Here is a 17,213-nt window from a genome sequence, read left to right on the forward strand (position 1 = left end):
ATTGCATCCTATCCACCATTTATTTCCCAATAAAAAACAAACTATAGTCTTCATCATTAAAGGAGAGTTAATCATTAACATCTGAGGGTTTTTACAACACCTTCACTTTATCTCAGAATATTCAAAATATATCCAAACACTTCTATTTAAGGTGGTGGTTTACACCGTGCTTTGGCTGCACTATGTGGATTGGTTGGAATTTCGTGCAATTACTATTTTACACAGCGGCAGAGTATCTGTGAAGTGGCTATCAATTGAAACATATTTTGCTCTTCAGACTTGCTTTTGCAGGTTTCACAAAACATTTAATTAGTGATAATCAGCTTTTAACCAACCAGAGCACACTGATGTGATTCTCTCCCTCTCTTCCCCCATAATTGTAGGCATAGTCTGTACCCATAAGATAAATTACTTGCAGTCTGGAGAACATCCTAGCCAGCAGGAAGGGAGAGAATAAGAATGTCATTTGCATGGGGATAAAGAAGGTGCTTTGTATACTGTGATTTCAGCGAAGAATATACTTTTTCTTTCCTTTTCAGAATGGTGGACCTGGAAACCAGGTGGAGATTGCAAAGTCTCCTTTCCCTTGAGGTTGCTGGTCAGTGGTCATCTTCCACCACACCCAAGGAAACTAGAGGAGCTCCACGCTAACTTCTGTAAGGTTTGTTTCACTATGGAAGATCAAATGATTTTCTGGCTCAGGTTTTGTGAAGTTCGGCATCTGCCTTGGACCTGCAATTTGGAAAAAGGATCATCTCTGAGGCACGGTTAAGAGACAGAAAAACCAGTTCCAGACGATGAGCACTTTAAGTAGCACTGGAATATTACTCAGCTTAACGACAGTGTCTGTTACGCTGGATTTTAGTTTGCATGGTGGTCTGATGGCTTGGTCCTTAAGCAGCAATTTGACTCTAAATCAGAGTTTGCCTACATCTGATCCTCTTAATGCCTCTGAGAAGGGCGAAGTCTCTCGGATGTCCGTGAGGGAGAAGAACTGGCCAGCCCTCCTGATCTTGGTTGTCATCCTGCTGACCATTGGGGGGAACATATTGGTAATTATGGCTGTGTCCTTGGAGAAGAAGTTGCAGAATGCCACAAACTTCTTCCTGATGTCCTTGGCGGTGGCAGACATGCTGGTGGGTATCCTGGTCATGCCTGTGTCGCTCATTACAGTCCTGTATGGTAAGTGGCTTCCCTCCTTGTTTGACTATACGCTTTTGCAGGGAATCCCCTAAGGCTGCAACAATCTGCTTTGCCCAATTTTTCATGCGTTGGTGGCTTGGGGAGTATCAGTGTGGACTTGGCCATGGGTCTGTGCTGAGGTTCACACTCTCCTGGGTGAGGATGATGCTCTGCTGGGAGCAGAGCTTGTTTCCATGCTGCTGGGAATGACCTGTGAATGGCGTCAGCATCGTTTGTTGTTTTTTTGGGTTTTTTTTCTTTTTATTGCCGAGGCCACCCAGAGAAACTGCAACAGTAAGTCAGCTTTTTACCTTTTGGTTGGACTGCCCCAAAATTAGCTAGGACACAAGAGCTTAGGGGAAAGCTGAGGAGTGTGTTTGTGACTGACCCAGCTCTAAGCCAGGTCAGAATCAGTCCTTGAGCTCCCACTGATATCAGTGGGATTTGAGCAATAATGTGGTTAAGAAAGGAGGTTTGGTCTAGTAGATTTGGCATTCAAATAAAAGCTTTCACTCTTGGCATTTATACCTGAGCCTGCCTTGTGCCTTTCAGGGGGTCATTTTGCCTTTCTGTGCCTCAGTTTCTCTATCTCTAACCTGAGAAAATGCCCTCTGTTTTAAAACACTGAGATCTGCATGTATAGGTGTAAGCATTTATTGCTCCCCTACCATATTAGGGTCGGTGTGTTTGTGCTGAAGTGGGGCATTGCTCCTGCATTCAAGTGTAGAATCACTGTTAGCATTTCAAAGGAGTAAAATATCAAGCACATCCAACTCTCGCATCTGTCTAAGACTTTGAATCCGATTTCTTTCAGTGTGGTGCTAGGACTCTCCATCCCTGGATATTAAAAAGGGGTATTGCGTTTGCCTCTATATCTCTGATCATCATGTTTGTATACTTCACGTACCAATATAATGTGTGTGTGTGTTTAATAGATAACACTTAATAATTTTTGAAGTCTGTTTTCAGATTTTCTTTGAAAAGTATTTTAATATTGATATTTCTTGGAAACTAATAATGCTGTTTACTTACAGATTTGATTAGAAATTGGTTTACTGTCCTAGAAAGTAAAATGTAGGGATATTTATATGACTTCTCTTGCCTAAATGATTAAGTCAGACAGATTCATTTCTAAAACACATTGATCAAGCATACATAATTTCAAAGCTTATATAACTTGTCTGCAGTGAGTTAAATCAATATGTGATTTAAGTACAGACCCAGCCATTGGGATCTTATGCATAAAGCTTTTTATTTTGGGCTGTCAGAATAGTTCCATCTCCAAATCTTCTGCATATTACAACATGTGTATTTTATTTTTAGCATTTTACTCCAGTTCCCTGGAGCTTGAAAGGGAGCATAAAATACTGAATGATTTGATTGACCTGCACTTGCATAAATTCTGGGTTACCCAGTGACTCTAAAAAGGTGAATTTATAGAAGTGGTCTTCCTACATATATACTTCCTGAGTCTGGAAAGTAATGGAAATGGATTTTCTGTTCTGCCTAGAAAATGATTACTTAAGGTCGTTTAAAGGTGTAAACCATGCTGCATATTTAGAGGCAAGTAAATATCATTGACCTGAAGAGGAATTGTAATTATTTGTCTTTTCTACCAGAGCACCAGTATTGGCTGTTGATGGCCCAAACATTTCTCCGCAGGCAAATGGCACTAAATAGATTTTTTGGTAAAAGTTATAATTTCAGAACAGGCATGAAAAATTTGTGGAAATACTGTGAGAAATGGGAATAGCTGCTGTTATTTCAGGGGAGCCAGGAGGCTGCCAGAGCTGTGCTGTATGCTGGCACTGCTCCCTTGGGCCAGCTCAGTAGCCCTTGCTGGGCTGGACCAAAGCAGGCGTGTTGCCTTCAGGCTTTGTGAGGGGAGGAGGAAAAGCTCCATTTGGGGAAAATTCAGAGGAACTTGTGGACTGATTTGAATAGGACCCCTGTGAAATCACTTCTCTATATTATTTAAGCTACTAATTGCAGAAGCAGCCAGGGCTGTGCCACTCCAGCAGCAAGGGGAGAAGGCTGCCAGAAGGAGTAGAGAAAGTCTGTCCCCTCTCCCAAGTGATTATTTGCTAATTCATCCTGAAAATAAACACTTGGTTTGACACCCAGAAGCTAAAGGGCCTGGGCTGACTGGGTATGTCTGAGAGAAGACTAAAGGAAAAAGGCTGAGGTTGTGTCAAGGGTATTGCTCCTCTTTAAATGCACCATAACATGCGGATGCCCTTTTCTGGGCATCTAGAAAAATCATTTAGGATATAAGACTAACAGGGCACATCAACAACCGCAGCATTTGATGGTTCATGTAAATAAAACATGCATGCAAGAGCAAAGAGGAGAAGCAGGTTAAACCTGTCACTCATCGCTACATACAACTTGGACCAAATACAGCCGTGTCTTCCTCAGCTTCACATGTGCTGGAGTCATCAAGCTTTTCAGAGTCCTATACCTATTTCTAGCTTTGGCAGGGAGGGGAGGCAGGTCTCTTGTGTATTATACTCAGCTTGGTGGACCAGTTCTTATGGCAACATGAGACAGCAGCTGGAAAGGCTCTTGGCAGTATTGCAACATTAACAAATGCTGTTATTATAACTGTCAGCCTCCAGAAATCCATCACTTGTTCCCAAGTCTGTTTCATGTGGTGTCATAAGTAGCATCCCTGCACCACTGCACACACTGGTTTTGAGGACAAAATCTGGCCTCTTGTGTAACACGGGCTTTCTTGGCTTAGTTTCCTTTGACCTATAGTTTTTGGAAAAATGGTTCTTCTTACAGCAGCCTGCAAGCACTCTGGATGCCATAGTGGCCAGTAAGACAGTGGACTTTATCTTGTTTTCTAAGAGCTAGAGGTCAAGAAATCCAAACATATACAAATGCTTTAGTAGGTTTTCTATCCTGTTTGACATGGTAGCACACAAACCAGTATCAGTGATTAAGGGGGCAAATATTCACACAGGAGAATTCCTCTGAGAGTAACTGGGGTTCATGGCCATGGACCGATCAGGGAGAGCGTTACTGCTTGGAGATGTAATTGTGAACGTTCAGTCATTTTCACTCTGTATTTTACCCTGTGCATTCTATATAGCCTACACATTATGATACTGGGCTGTTTCAAAAGCTGCCATATGCTGTATGGAGAAACATATGCAGCACATCTCTTCCAGGCTTGTTCAAGTCACTTTTAATTTATGTAATCAGAAAGGAACCTTAAAAAATACATATAATAAATAGAAGAGTGAAGTTGCTTTTAAGTTTCCACATCAGCGCTCTCAGCCCCAATGATAAATTCTAGTTTGCAGAGTATGTTCATTTCCTTACTTTTCAGCTAATGAAGTAGATGAAGTAGATTTCACTTCAAGCATAACCAGAAAATTGAATAGACATCCTCCACAAAGACTTCTGGTTTTCAGTGGTTTTGTTTTCTTAATTAAAAGAAGGAAAAATCAAGTTGTCAGTTAATTCAAGAATCTAATTACAAAGGAAGGGGTGGCAGGATGCATCATGCTGGATTTTTCACCAATTAGTCAGCGCTCTGATATATTTATCAATTAGTCTTTCTTAAATGTCTTGTCAAATGCAACTCATCGATTAGTCCAACTTAGAACGTTTTCCATGGCATGCAGTTCCTAAAGAACTAAACAAATTAGTATGCTAATTAATAAGCATGTATTGGGGAGAGTAAATGAGAAATTAACATCATGTTTAATCTCAATGGAGAAACTTCTGATTAATTAAAAATACTTGTGTGGTAAGGCATCAGGTATTCTGGACGTAATGGAGCTTCTGACAACACATGGAGATTGTCTCCTCTCCTTGGAGCATTTTAGGGACAAGCAGTGGTGGGTTTGCATCGAGTCTAGTGTTTATGGGCAAGAAAGAGAGAGTTGCTTTTTGTTTTCTAAGACTAGTGAAAGAATGCAAGAGAATCTCATCAGCTGATCTGAGTGAAAATTACAGAAAGTATTAAACTTTCTTTGTTCTAATGAAATGGGTTCACAGCTGCTAACAAGTTGCCAGAGTGCGGCCAACAAGGGGCCAGCACACTCATCTGTGACTCCAGGTGCCCAGGCTTCTCTATTTTCTTTGAGTTTCAAAAAAACACCGTAATGCTGGTGGCCCGATGCAGCTTCCAGGAAGGCTGGTATTAGATTCAGCATCCATTAGCCCCAACTGCTGGAGCAGCTTTACATCCAAATTACTGTTGTTATTGATAATTATCATCATTATTACGTGGTGACAGAGATGTGCTGAGCACTTGCAGCAGACTTCACTGTTTATTCCCCCTGCAGAGGGAAGGGGGGGGGAGCAGAAAGAGCTGTCAGTCAAACAGCCTGTTCCGCAGTCTCATTTTGCCTGACCCTGATTTGCCTTTCTAGGGTGGCACTTGCTGTCAGCAGTGAACATCTTGCAGAGAGACCTGATCAGGCAAGACAAGAACAAGGTGTTGCTGAATAAGTTCCTGGGCACAGTCGATACCTGAAAGGACAGATGGAGGGTGCCTGGGGTGTTTGTAATGCAGATCTCCTCAGCAGTGCCAGGGCACCTTGATGATGCCGGGTATTTTCTGAAGCTGCAGCAAGGAGCAATGTGCTCCTTCAACGGCTGGGGCCATCTGCTCTGTCTTTTTTTTTTTTTTAAATTTAATTTTTTTCCCTGCTGATTTCTAGTAATGACTTTCTAGGTACAGGTTAGTATTTACTGCTGCCAACCAGCTACAGGCACCTGCGCCCAAATGCTGTGTGGGAAGGATACAAGGAGTTAAATGTAGGGGGGTTTTTTGGCCCTTCATTCTCAAAAAAAAAAAAAAGAAAAAAAAAAAAGATTAAATAAGAAGTGATGTTTCTTATACGGGAGTTTACTTAACTCTTTTAGTGTATTCATGGTTGTGAGTTAAATGTCTGCAGTCATGTATATGTGTAAGTGACTGTGTCAGTCCACCTGGATTAATTAACAGCCTTCCCCTTCTGACAAACTCTGGGCTTAGTTTTTAGCTAGTTATTATATAATCTAGTCATTGGCTTATGACTGACATAGTGAACTGGTGAGATCACCCTGCATTATTTTAACAGAACAAGTTGTGCTTAAAATCCATCAATTGTCTGGAAAAATGGTAAACCCAAAATCTGTGAACTGGTAGTGAACATTTTGTCCATGACCCATCGTGCTGCTTTGGTGTTGTCCTCCCTGTGCCACGCTACCCCAGATGCCTCCCTGAGCCGGGGCAGCATTGTCCTACCAGTTCTGGGCTGCCGGACCGAGGGGGTCCCTTTCCTCTCCCACTTGGTTTAACTGCCTGTGTTACTGCCAGTAGTAACTGCTGCTCCATGCTCAGCTCTGCTAGCAATGGGGTCAGCTGAAATTTTTTGATGTTCTAGGATTTTTGGAGGCCTCCCAGCCTGGCCGATGGGCAGAGTGGTGCCTGGAGCCAGGGCTGGCATCATGGCAGTGGAGAGCAGAAACACCGTGTTGATAAAAGGAGTGAGAACAAGCACAGTATCACCAAGGCTTCATCCCCAGAGAGCACCGGCAGTGTCTCCTGGCACACTGGAAGCTCAAGGAGCTCTTTTAACATGAATATTTATCAGGTTTAGCGTTTAGGCCCTCCTAGGGCTACACAGATACTTACTAATTGCTTCTCTCAATACTGTAGTGAGGCTTTAAATATTTATATGATTGATATTAAGTATTAACATGATTACTGTCAGGAGAAAGGTGAAATCTCACCTTGTTAAAATAATGCCCTTACAAATGATGCCAGAGGCACACCACCTTCACTCAAAATGAGCCAGTATGGAGCAGTATCGGTTCCTGTATGTGTTTGTTGCCTCTGATCAATGAGCTGGGATGGTGGGAAAGAGCAGAGGAAAAACAAGTTTTTTATGGCTTATAACCAGGATCCTCAGAGAGCAGCTGAAAGAGAAGAGAAAGAAAAGCCAGAGACTGGCATAAGAGCAGTGAAGACAAGGTAAATGGCTGCAGCAAAACCCTGGGGGTGAGGGTAAAAGCCGTGGGCTGCCAGCCCAGCCATGGTGCGAGCCAGTGCCAGCTGAGCCTCCCAGAGCCTTATAAACATCCACCTCTGCCCTGAGAAAATTGTTCAGGTGTGTTTATAAGGAAATTATTTTGGGGGATGTTGATGGGCCTCAGTTCTCTGACCCCCAGAAGCAAATGCTGCTGTTCCAAATACGGACCCTAATATCTTGTGCAGGTGATGCTCAGAGAGTGGGATCTGCTCTGCTGTGGGCAGGGATGCTCTGAAGATGGTCCAGGAGCTGTGGGGATGGCTGCAGGCATGGGAGGAGGTGCTGGGTGAGATACGCTTCCCTTCAGAATTATATAAAATCTCTGGAAAAAAACAAACTACATAGTTACAGGGACCCTAAGCCTACCAACAGCTACAGTGAAAATAAGAAAGGAAATAGCAAAATATAAATGGTTGCAGTTACCTAAAATATAGACTAAGGTCTTAATGAATGGAAAACCCTGGAGAATGAGTCTGGAGTATAACTGCAAGACCAAATCAGACTAGAGGTCCAACTAGACTAATATTTTGTCTCTAACAGGGGCCTGAGCAAATTGATGAATTTTCCTGTGCCAGACTGTTACAGAAAAGCCTTCTCAAGGGGGATGCTTCCTCCTAGACTATATTGGCTGGTGTTTGACTTGTGCCCTGTATTGTGAGAATTATATCCCCTGTTATCTGTCTGTCTCAAGGTTTTGTTCAGCACTTTGTGATAGGATATTCAGGTATCTAGAAATGGTCAGTCATTTTAAAAATCCTGCCAAGTCATGGCCTTAGCTGCATCTTGACTACACCAAGTTCCAGATGGCAATTGCATTGTTTTCAGAAACTATTTTTCATGCATGTTAATTTCAAATGCATGACCTTTCTGTTTGTACTGAGTAACCACTACAATTTATTCTTCTGCTAGAGTGTGAGTGAATGGAAACACCTAGGCTGCTTGCACTATCTACTATGTCACAAACCCAGATGGGTTTTTTTTGCTCTCCAATGACACCTTGTACCTGGGATGTGTGCAACGAAATTTATATCCAACATCATGTATTAGTTTGTTATCTTTTGCCATCAGTGAAATCCATTGGCTGCTATGCTCGGTGCTCATCCAGCAGCATGTATTCTCTTTTGAAGTCCCCACAGCTTTCTTGTAACCTCAGCTAACCTAAATAATTCTGTGAAATCTAAAAACACGCTACCTGATTGTTCACCCTCTTTCCAGATTATTAAATACATAGAAAACTAATTCAGATATTGAGTCTCCTGCTACTGAATTTTCTCCATGTGAACAACTGCCTGTTTACGTAATGTGACAAATGGGATTAAGTTGTGGCATATCTCTGTTGTTGTTGGGAAAGAAAGCTCTGTATGGTGTGCCCTGAATCCATGTAAAAGCTTCTTTTCTGCTACCCAAGGTTTAAATTGTGCTTGGGGGGCGGGGGCGGAAATACTAAATAGCCTCTTGGATACTCTCTGTATCCTGTTGAATACGGGACCCTGGTTGTAAAATATTTTGAGGCAGCTAAATGTTAACTTGCAGGATTTTCCAGAGACCCTGAAAATGTTGCACCCTGTGATGACACTCTGCTTGATCATGTTTGGAAATCTCATTAGGACCCTACGAAGCTTTAGCTTGCGTTGGTAGAAAACTGATGGCTTCTGGTCAAGTGAGAGTCAAAGGCTGAAGAGCTGAAATCAGCACAGGAGCTCAGGACTGGCGAGGTTGAAGATACCTGGCAAGAGGAGGGAGTGATGCTACATGCCCTTTCTCAGCAGTGATTAAATTTGGTCACTTGTATTAGCATCAACCTCTTCCAAAACACTTTGAGTAGGAGCCTTTAGCTTTTAATAGTTATATTGAAAGCTGGCTTTGCTCCATACACACAAAGTTCTTCTTAATTTCATTTCTGATCTCATCTGAGATTATCTGTACCTTGTTTTTGGCTTTTTATCTTGTTTATTTTATTTTTTTGTTACATTTTTAATGTGGGACTTTGCACAGTAAAGGCTGGAAGCCAGACTAGTGGGGAAAATGTCATCATCTGAGCAGTGCAAAGCACTTTGAAATAAAGACCATAGTGCTCCATGGTACTAAAGAGTCATCTTGCTACTTTTATTAAGGCAGAATTGTTTTTAAAAATTGTCACAGGAATTTAACTTATTCTAGCCTTTTGTTATTCTTTCTCATTATTTTGATGTGTCTTTTTATTGATGTCTTGTCTGAAAATCTCCTCAAGGTTTTTGTATTCTTTTTTTATGAGAGATGAGAAATCAAATTTGATATTTGCAGAATGGCACCAATATGAGCTGGATACAGTCACTTGGACTTTTTTTTTTTTCCTAACTGATGAAATTCCACTTGTTCATCCAAGGAGTAGCCCCATCCCCAGATCTTTCTCAACAGACAGGTTGTGTATGACTGTAGTGCAATACTCTCCACTGAGATAAATACTTTATATGACATCAGCATGAATGCCTTATCTTTCTTTCTGTGTCTTTCATTTTCTCAATTAATTTCATAGAAAAAACTGCTGGACACTCTTCTGGAAGGCATGTTGCAATCTTTTAGTAGCTATGAAAAATAAAAAATTGTTTTTAAAAAAAAAAAAAAGGCTTAGCCCTTGATGAAGGTGGGTTGAGGTATTTGATTTTTTTGTTGTTGTTGTCTTCCTCTCCAAGAGGTCATGCAACAATCCAAAGACAATAAGAATATTGGGTGGACCAGGAATGAAGAGGAAGTACAACTGATGTCAAACCATGGATGCAGTTAAGTGACAAAAGGTGTTTATGTGGGCACAGCTATCCCCTGATAGACACGGGGCTTAAACTTGGTTTTGTTTTCAATGAAATAACGTCACCAGTAACATCTGTACTGATTGTTCCTGTTGTCTGGGAACATTCATTTGGCTGAAGTAGCTTCTTCATATACTCCTTTCTAAGCCCCCTTGAAGTTTTAGTCCTCATCAAGTTGAGTAAGAGATCAAAAATGGGCAGCCCATAAAACTGGAGAAGGGTCATCTCCACCTCTTCCGTGAAGAGCTGGTGCCCTGCTATGTAAAACAAGACATACAGAGAGCACTGATGGTGAGGTTCTGGTCTAGGAAGGAGACAGTGAAAAGTTTCCTGGTCAAGCTTATATCTTGGCTTTCTTTCTGCCGAGTTTCTCCTTTTGAGACAATGCATGGATTTTGGTTTCAAGACTTGCAAGCAAAGGAACAATCCATAAATAAATTGTATAAATTCAAGGAAGCAAGTCAGGGAAGTCTCTGCTGCCTGCAGAAAGACTGTTGTCAATTAGGAGGTTTATTTTAGTTATGTTAAAGCATTGCTTTGAGTTGGATTTGAGTTCTGAACAATGTCCCAACCTAAAGTTGGCTAGAGCAAGAAGTGCTACAGAGTGCACTTAACTCCTCTGGAAAGTAGTTTTGCATCACTTCTAACGTCTGCAGGATCTGTCTTTCTTCTAGCGGATTAAATTGTAACAGTGTTCAGTGCCATCACTTCTTTAGGCAGATGGTAATGTCCTTTATCAGTAACTGAGCTGTTTTTCCTGTGTGTGCTGCAGCTGCACGGACAGATTTAGAAAGCTTGTCACTTTTAATATAATAGGAACTGGCCCCATAAAAATTCAGATTTTAGTAAAACCTTGGCTTGCATTGTAAATTCCTCCTAAAAAATTCTGTGGGACCCACTATAAATCTCCTTTATGGAAGCTCTTTTCTCTCCTTCAGGACAGATCTGTCCCTTCCTCAGCAGGCCTCTGCGCGGCAACAGCAGCTGGTAAATTTGCAGCATTATCATGGCAAGTGGGATGTGACAGCCAAGGAATATATTTCAGAATATTGGGAGGGAGAGGAGCAGGCAGGGCTTGCTGGTACTGCACCCCAAGTATCATCTGAATTGCATCCTTGGAGATCCTGTGCCCCATGAGAAAGGATCACAGGCAGCTCCTTGTGTCAGCGATTCCCGCTGTGTTTGTCTGGCAGGACGATTTGAGTCTTTCCTCCAACACGTGTGAGAGCGTGCAGCCACACCAAACCCCAGCCCAGGCCATGGTCTTTGCCGTGTGCAATGTGTAGGGGCCAAAGTCAGAGTAAGTATTGTGGGGCAACGATAGCCCCACATAGCATAGGTGCAACCAACCATAACTATCACCCAGCCTCCCTGATATTTTGATACCCATCTTACCTGCACTGCCATCTGTTACCCGAGGTAGGACAAGTGGAACTGGGTGTTAATAACTGGCTGTAATGAATGCACAAGTGTCCCTCCTGGGCTTTCGGCAAGGCTTCATTAACTTTGGTTATGGACATGAAGGTCACATTCCACAAGGTGTACTGCTCTGTGCTTTCCTACTGAAAATGAACACTGTTATTCTTCATTATGCGCTCTGGAAGCGAATGCTTTACTCAGTGAAGCTCCCTCTCTCCTGTAGCTCATGGGAGCCTGAACTCCATTGTGCCACACACCACTTGATGCCTCATGATGCAGAAAAGCAGGGAGCAAGGGCCTCTCTTCGACCACTGCTCTGGAGACATGTAGCATCCTGAGCAAGCGTGTCATGCCAAATAAAACTGCTCAGAGTGTTTTTGTCTAATTACATTTTTGATTAAAATATGGTGCGTTGCCAAAACTGAAGATTCTGTAGAAGTGTATCCATGTCTACAGCGCTTCTCCTGGGAAGCTGGAAGAGGAATGGGATTATTCTCGTTGCTGGTGAAGTATTTTTGCAGCATGTGGGAGTCTGAGTCCCCATTCTGCCAGCTTCATGATGATCTGTTGTGCAAAAATTAAAAATTTAGCCAGTAACATAATAATTGCTAAGGCGTATTGGACTATATTTCAAGCTATAAAGTAGAATTTTTGTCTTGAAAATGTGTATTTTTTAATCTCCAAAAGTTCTCATGTTTATTCTAATGCTGAATGAAAACAAATTTCCAACCCTGTCACACTGCTGAGAAACTCAAATGCTGTCCTTCAGTGTGCTCAAACAGCAAAAGCCACTCTAGGGCCATGAAGCTGTGCAATCCAGTCTGCAGTTTGCAGGCATGTGCTGTGAACTGGGCAGCTCTCTGGAGCCTCTGGGAAACAGGAGCTGGCTTCTGTGGTCAGCAAGTGCCTTCCTCCAAAGAAGGAGCTCAGCGCGTCCATCTGACAGCGATGAAGACAGCTATGCCTGAGCTCCCAGGAGGCACCAGGTCACATATTAGCTGTTCCCTACAAGCTTCTTGCCCATCATTTTGGCATTCCTCAGGTTCACTTGCATGTGGCAAGTCTTGTCTTTTTTTTCAGGAGGAGAGCAGAGGACCCCTTGCCTTAGGTCTCTAATCTTGCTTCCCGTACTGCTGAGCTCTGGATGATGTAACAAAGGGTTTGCTGTTGCAAGGAGGATTTTCCCCAGAGTAAATCAACGCCAGCCTTAAGAGAGAGTTTGAATGGCGCCTTTCTTACCTGCTGTGGGTAGGGCCTGGCAGTTTTGTGCCAGGTCCTTATGACTAAATTGAGCTCAGCTATAATCCACATTGTGGAGCATCAGTTTACAAGACTCTGAAGACCAATTTCTGCTGTCAGATACAGAGGCAGAACTGTTACTATTTAATTTTTTACCACCTGCCTCTTTCTTGTTATTTCTTCACTCTGCACCGCCTGTATATCATCCAGCTCTGGCTTCAGCCTGCTTCTCGGTGTAGGCAGAGGTATTCTTTATTACCCTCCCTGTGTCACTCCCATTGACAAGAGGATCTTGTCCATGTGCCAGCTTTAGGAGAAAACACCAGAGAACAATAAACATTTCACATTTGTAAACATGCTTTTTTGTTTCCCCTAACCTCTTGCTGTTAAGCAACCAGCTATTTTGCCTACTGTGGGTTAATGGAGCCTTTAGCCTCTGATCTGCCAGGGGTGATGTTGCTGCACATGGAGCTCAGGCTGCTCAGTCCAGCACGGATGAACACAGCACAAACACTTCCAACAGCTTCTGTTTCTTGTAGCTTTCATCGTGAGGGCTGGTCATGGAGAAGGTTGCATGGCTGCTTTCTGTTGGCTGCTAGAGCATTTATTGATTGCACACCCTTTGAATCAGCTTGTTTTAGATTTAATTAAGCAACAGCCCTCCAGAGAGGTCGAGGGGATCATGGAGCCCCTGGGTATGCACTCAAGAGCAGGGTGCACATCAGCAGGTCAGGGGGCTGCGCCAGCATCCCAGCCTGGCAGTGGTGGGTGTCAGGTGTGAGTGAGCCACTCGTGCGTCGTTCGATAGTCTCGGCACGTTACAGCACTGCCAGGCTGAGTGCTAATCCTGGCCTTTTTCAGGAAAATGTGCTTGTGGCCCCGATTTTCACAGATTGTGAGGGATGCTGCGGAGACTCATCGTTTGCCCTGTGGGTTTGACAGGCTTTTTTGCGGACAGACCCTCTTGCAGAACGGCCTGAACAAAATCGGTTGTGCTAATCTGGAAAATGCTGCATGGAAGCATGAATCCATATTTCTGAGATTAAAGGTGACCCATCAAGTACAAAAAAAAAAAGTCTTTCCCTCCCCCCCCCCGAATGTAGAAAAATGAAAACCAGGAATATTAAAGAACAACCTAGATTTTATTTTCTAAATGTGTTACTGCCTCCTTTGCTTTGATCAGTGGCAGCAGGCTGCAGGTAGGTAACATCATGTGATTTTTCCCCTGTGCTTGCAGGTGGACATAGGGAATGGCTTCCTACAAAATGCACCAGGAGAGATCCTGACCATGCTAAAGTCAGTGGGAACATTGGCAGCAAGTTCAGAGAGGCTTGAGCTTTTGCCAGAGCACTTCTCTGCCTCCTCCAACCCTCTTTACACTCCTCCTGCCTGGTCATGACTAGCTCTTGGCATGACTATGGCAGCATCCTTCACCTAGAAGAGTCCCAGATGTTTTGCTGCTCTCCTCTGAGTCTAAGGAAATCTATTCTGCCACTGCAGTGCAGCTCCCTTCGTGACATTGCTGTTTATTAGGTTTCAGCACCATCACACAAAGCATGAGCCCCTCTCCTGTTAAAGCTTTATGGTACATATAGGTAAGAGAAATGAGCTGGCATTTGTCCAAGTAAGATGACCTAATGCTGCACAGTGTGAAACATTCAGCTCAGTGCTGAAATGTGCTCCCAGCCTGTGCAGGGCCGGATCCTGAAGTGTATTTCAGTGGGCATTCACTTGCTTAATGCAGTTTGGGATGAAAAGCTTCTTGTGATTGGCTTTGTGAGGCTGGTTCTCCCTAAGGGGCTTCTCTTTTACTCAGTGTTTCCTGCTGGAAAAAGGGTGAACTCCTCTTTTCTGGTTTGTCTGAGACTGTTGAGGTTTTTTTGTTTATTATTTCATTGATTTTGGTTAAAAAGTAAAAATTTAAAAAGGCAGAGGAAGCAAATTCACCTTAAAGAAAGAAATATTTTGCTGAGCAACATGATCCAAATAGGAAAATGAAATCACAAAGAGATTCCAAGGAGAGTTTCCTGATCCCACAGGAATACAGAAGTGAAAAGGACTTTCTGACTCTCTGTGTCCTGTTGTTTGCTACCAAGTATTAGTAAGACACTGAGCTACTGCAGTCATATCTTACATCTTCCAGAGCCTGTTTCCTTTCAGGGAAAGGAAAGAGCCTGCTGTTGGGATGCCGAAGCCAGGATCTGTATGTGTCAGTGTGTAGCAACAGAAAGCCATGACAAATCTCTGAGCACCTTATTACAAAATCAAAAATTAATCTCTTTGCCAACCTCAACTTTCTTGCAAGAAGCAGTTTTTAAATAGAAAATCATAACACTGCAGCGTGAAAAAAGCAGAGTCTCCATGTACCTTTGTACTTTGTAAGAAGTAAATGTGCTTTGCAGCTTTCCTTCAAAAGTTGATAAACTGGGCTGCTTCCCCTTTGCAGTTTTATCCAGGAGAACCTGTTATCAGTATTTCCTCTCTCACAGCTCTACCAGGGCACAAGAAATCATCACTAGGTCAGTTAGGCACATCATCTCTAAACCATTTAAGGCTGTGGTCTGAAATAAAGCCAGAAGCTAATTGGTAATGAGAGCAGGTTGCAGAGCAGGTTTCTGTAACAAAGCCTCAGTGGGCACTTGGTAAGTGGAGGCAGTTTTTTTGCACCACTTCCAGCTCCACAGCTCAACTTGAGATGTGGTCTCACCCTAAAACACAGCATGCAGCACTAACCATGTAAAATATCACCCAGGCATCTCAGTGAGGATGGTTCCTTGGATGCAGCCTCTACAAATATGGCAGAAAAGATGGACAGAGTCCACCTTTGTCTTCCTCCCAAGTTCCTGAAAGGTGAAGGGAAATGTTAAAATACTCTAGATTATTTCAGTGGATTAACTCCTACTTACACTAGTTGAACATATGGCCTTATAGTTTTCTAATTTACCCACAGCATGTATGCTGCATCCAATCAGAGAGCTATTTTTCATATTTTAGACACTAAATTGGACAGGCATTTCTTGCCTGCCCAGTGTAATTGAGAATTGCCCATCCAGAATAAATCTTTTATGTTCAAGTATGACTCATTAGAATGATTTTGAATGGCACATATTTAAATGCTGTTATTTAAAGCGAATAAAGATTTAGATAAAATTATATTTTTTATTTTTTGCTAAAAATTTTTGGAAGATGCAACAGGTTTTAAAATTCACAGGAGTGTAAAGCCCCAAAAACCTGGAGTGTGTATAGTTACATTTCTGTTTTACAGGAGTACTGATGTCAGTTTAAATACAGCAGCAGTTTTAATGCTGTCAGTGCAATCCTCTCATGCCCAATTTGCTTCTAGATCAGTGAAGCTAAACGTGCTTTAAAATGCATGAATCTTTGTTTACTTTTTATGACAGTAGCCTGTTAGATCCAGTAGTAGCTTTGTAAGTGCGTTGCCTCATTGTAATTAACTTTTATGAGTTTAGTTGAAAAGAAATGTAAACTTACATGCTTTGTAGCAAACCAGAAATTGATACAAGACAAAGAAAAGCGGATTTGTTATATATATAAAAAGAAAGACCTTATGATGATAAACTGTTCTAGAGATAAATTTGCTGCTTTATAAAGGTGCCAGGCGGATCACTGAGATAACAAGTAAAATGAAGACAGCTAATGTATTTCCCACAGACAGATTTAGCCTCATCTGAAAGGAAGAACAGCACCACCTCCAGGCGCTGGGGCCATGTGAGGCACGGCCACCCAGAGTTTTCCTTAAAGTATGTTTAATCCCCTATTCTTAAACTTAAATTTTAAAATAAAGAGAAAGGATTTAACCAGAATTGCAGACATTTTACCAAGATTGAGTTCATTTAAGTCTATGTCATTGTCATTGGAAGACAACTTCCTGACACAGCTGGTAAGTGAGCCTACCAGGGGAGGTGCCTCGCTTGACCTGCTGTTTACTAACAGAGAAGGACTGGTGAGAGATGTGGTGGTCGGAGGCCGTCTTGGGCTTAGTGACCATGAAATGATAGAATTCTCAATTCTTGGTGAAGTAAGGAGGGGGGCAGCAAAACCGCAACCATGGACTTCTGGAGGGCGGACTTTGGCCTGTTCAGGACGTTGGTTGAGAGAGTCCCTTGGGAGACGGTCCTGAAGGGCAAAGGGGTCCAGGAAGGCTGGACGATCTTCAAGAAGGAAGTCTTAAAGGCACAGGAGCAGGCTGTCCCTGTACGCCGTAAGAAGAACGGGCGGGGAAGACGACCGGCCTGGCTGAACGGGGAGCTCTTGCTGGGACTCAGGAAAAAAAGGAGAGTTTACCGCTTGTGGAAGAAGGGGCAGGCGACTCAAGAAGAGTACAGGGATCCTGTTAGGTCGTGCAGAGAAGAAATGAGAAAGGCAAAAGCCCAGCTAGAACGCAATCTGGCCGCTGTCGTTAAAGACAACAAAAAAAGTTTTTACAAATATATTAATGACAAGAAGAGAGCCAAGGAGAATCTCCATCCTTTATTGGATGCAGGGGGGAACATTGTCACCGAGGATGAGGAAAAGGCTGAGGTACTCAATG

General features: G+C 42.7%; 1 protein-coding gene and 1 long non-coding RNA gene across 2 annotated transcripts in view; both read left to right on the plus strand.

The window, feature by feature from the left end:
* The window catches only part of LOC143164372 (uncharacterized), a 161,489-nt gene extending 160,844 nt beyond the window's left edge, over positions 1-645 (plus strand). Inside the window, exon 3 of the long non-coding RNA XR_012996060.1 lies at positions 540-645. This is a non-coding gene — a long non-coding RNA (uncharacterized LOC143164372). The remainder of the gene's footprint in view (positions 1-539) is intronic.
* Positions 646-734: 89 nt separating this feature from the next.
* The window catches only part of HTR2C (5-hydroxytryptamine receptor 2C), a 49,866-nt gene continuing 33,387 nt past the window's right edge, over positions 735-17,213 (plus strand). Inside the window, exon 1 of the mRNA XM_076346863.1 lies at positions 735-1,182. Within this exon, the coding sequence (XP_076202978.1) occupies positions 798-1,182 (385 nt within the window). The 5' untranslated portion in view covers positions 735-797. The remainder of the gene's footprint in view (positions 1,183-17,213) is intronic.

This window comes from Aptenodytes patagonicus, chromosome 9, assembly GCF_965638725.1.
Source record: "Aptenodytes patagonicus chromosome 9, bAptPat1.pri.cur, whole genome shotgun sequence".
NCBI classification, from domain to species: domain Eukaryota; kingdom Metazoa; phylum Chordata; class Aves; order Sphenisciformes; family Spheniscidae; genus Aptenodytes; species Aptenodytes patagonicus.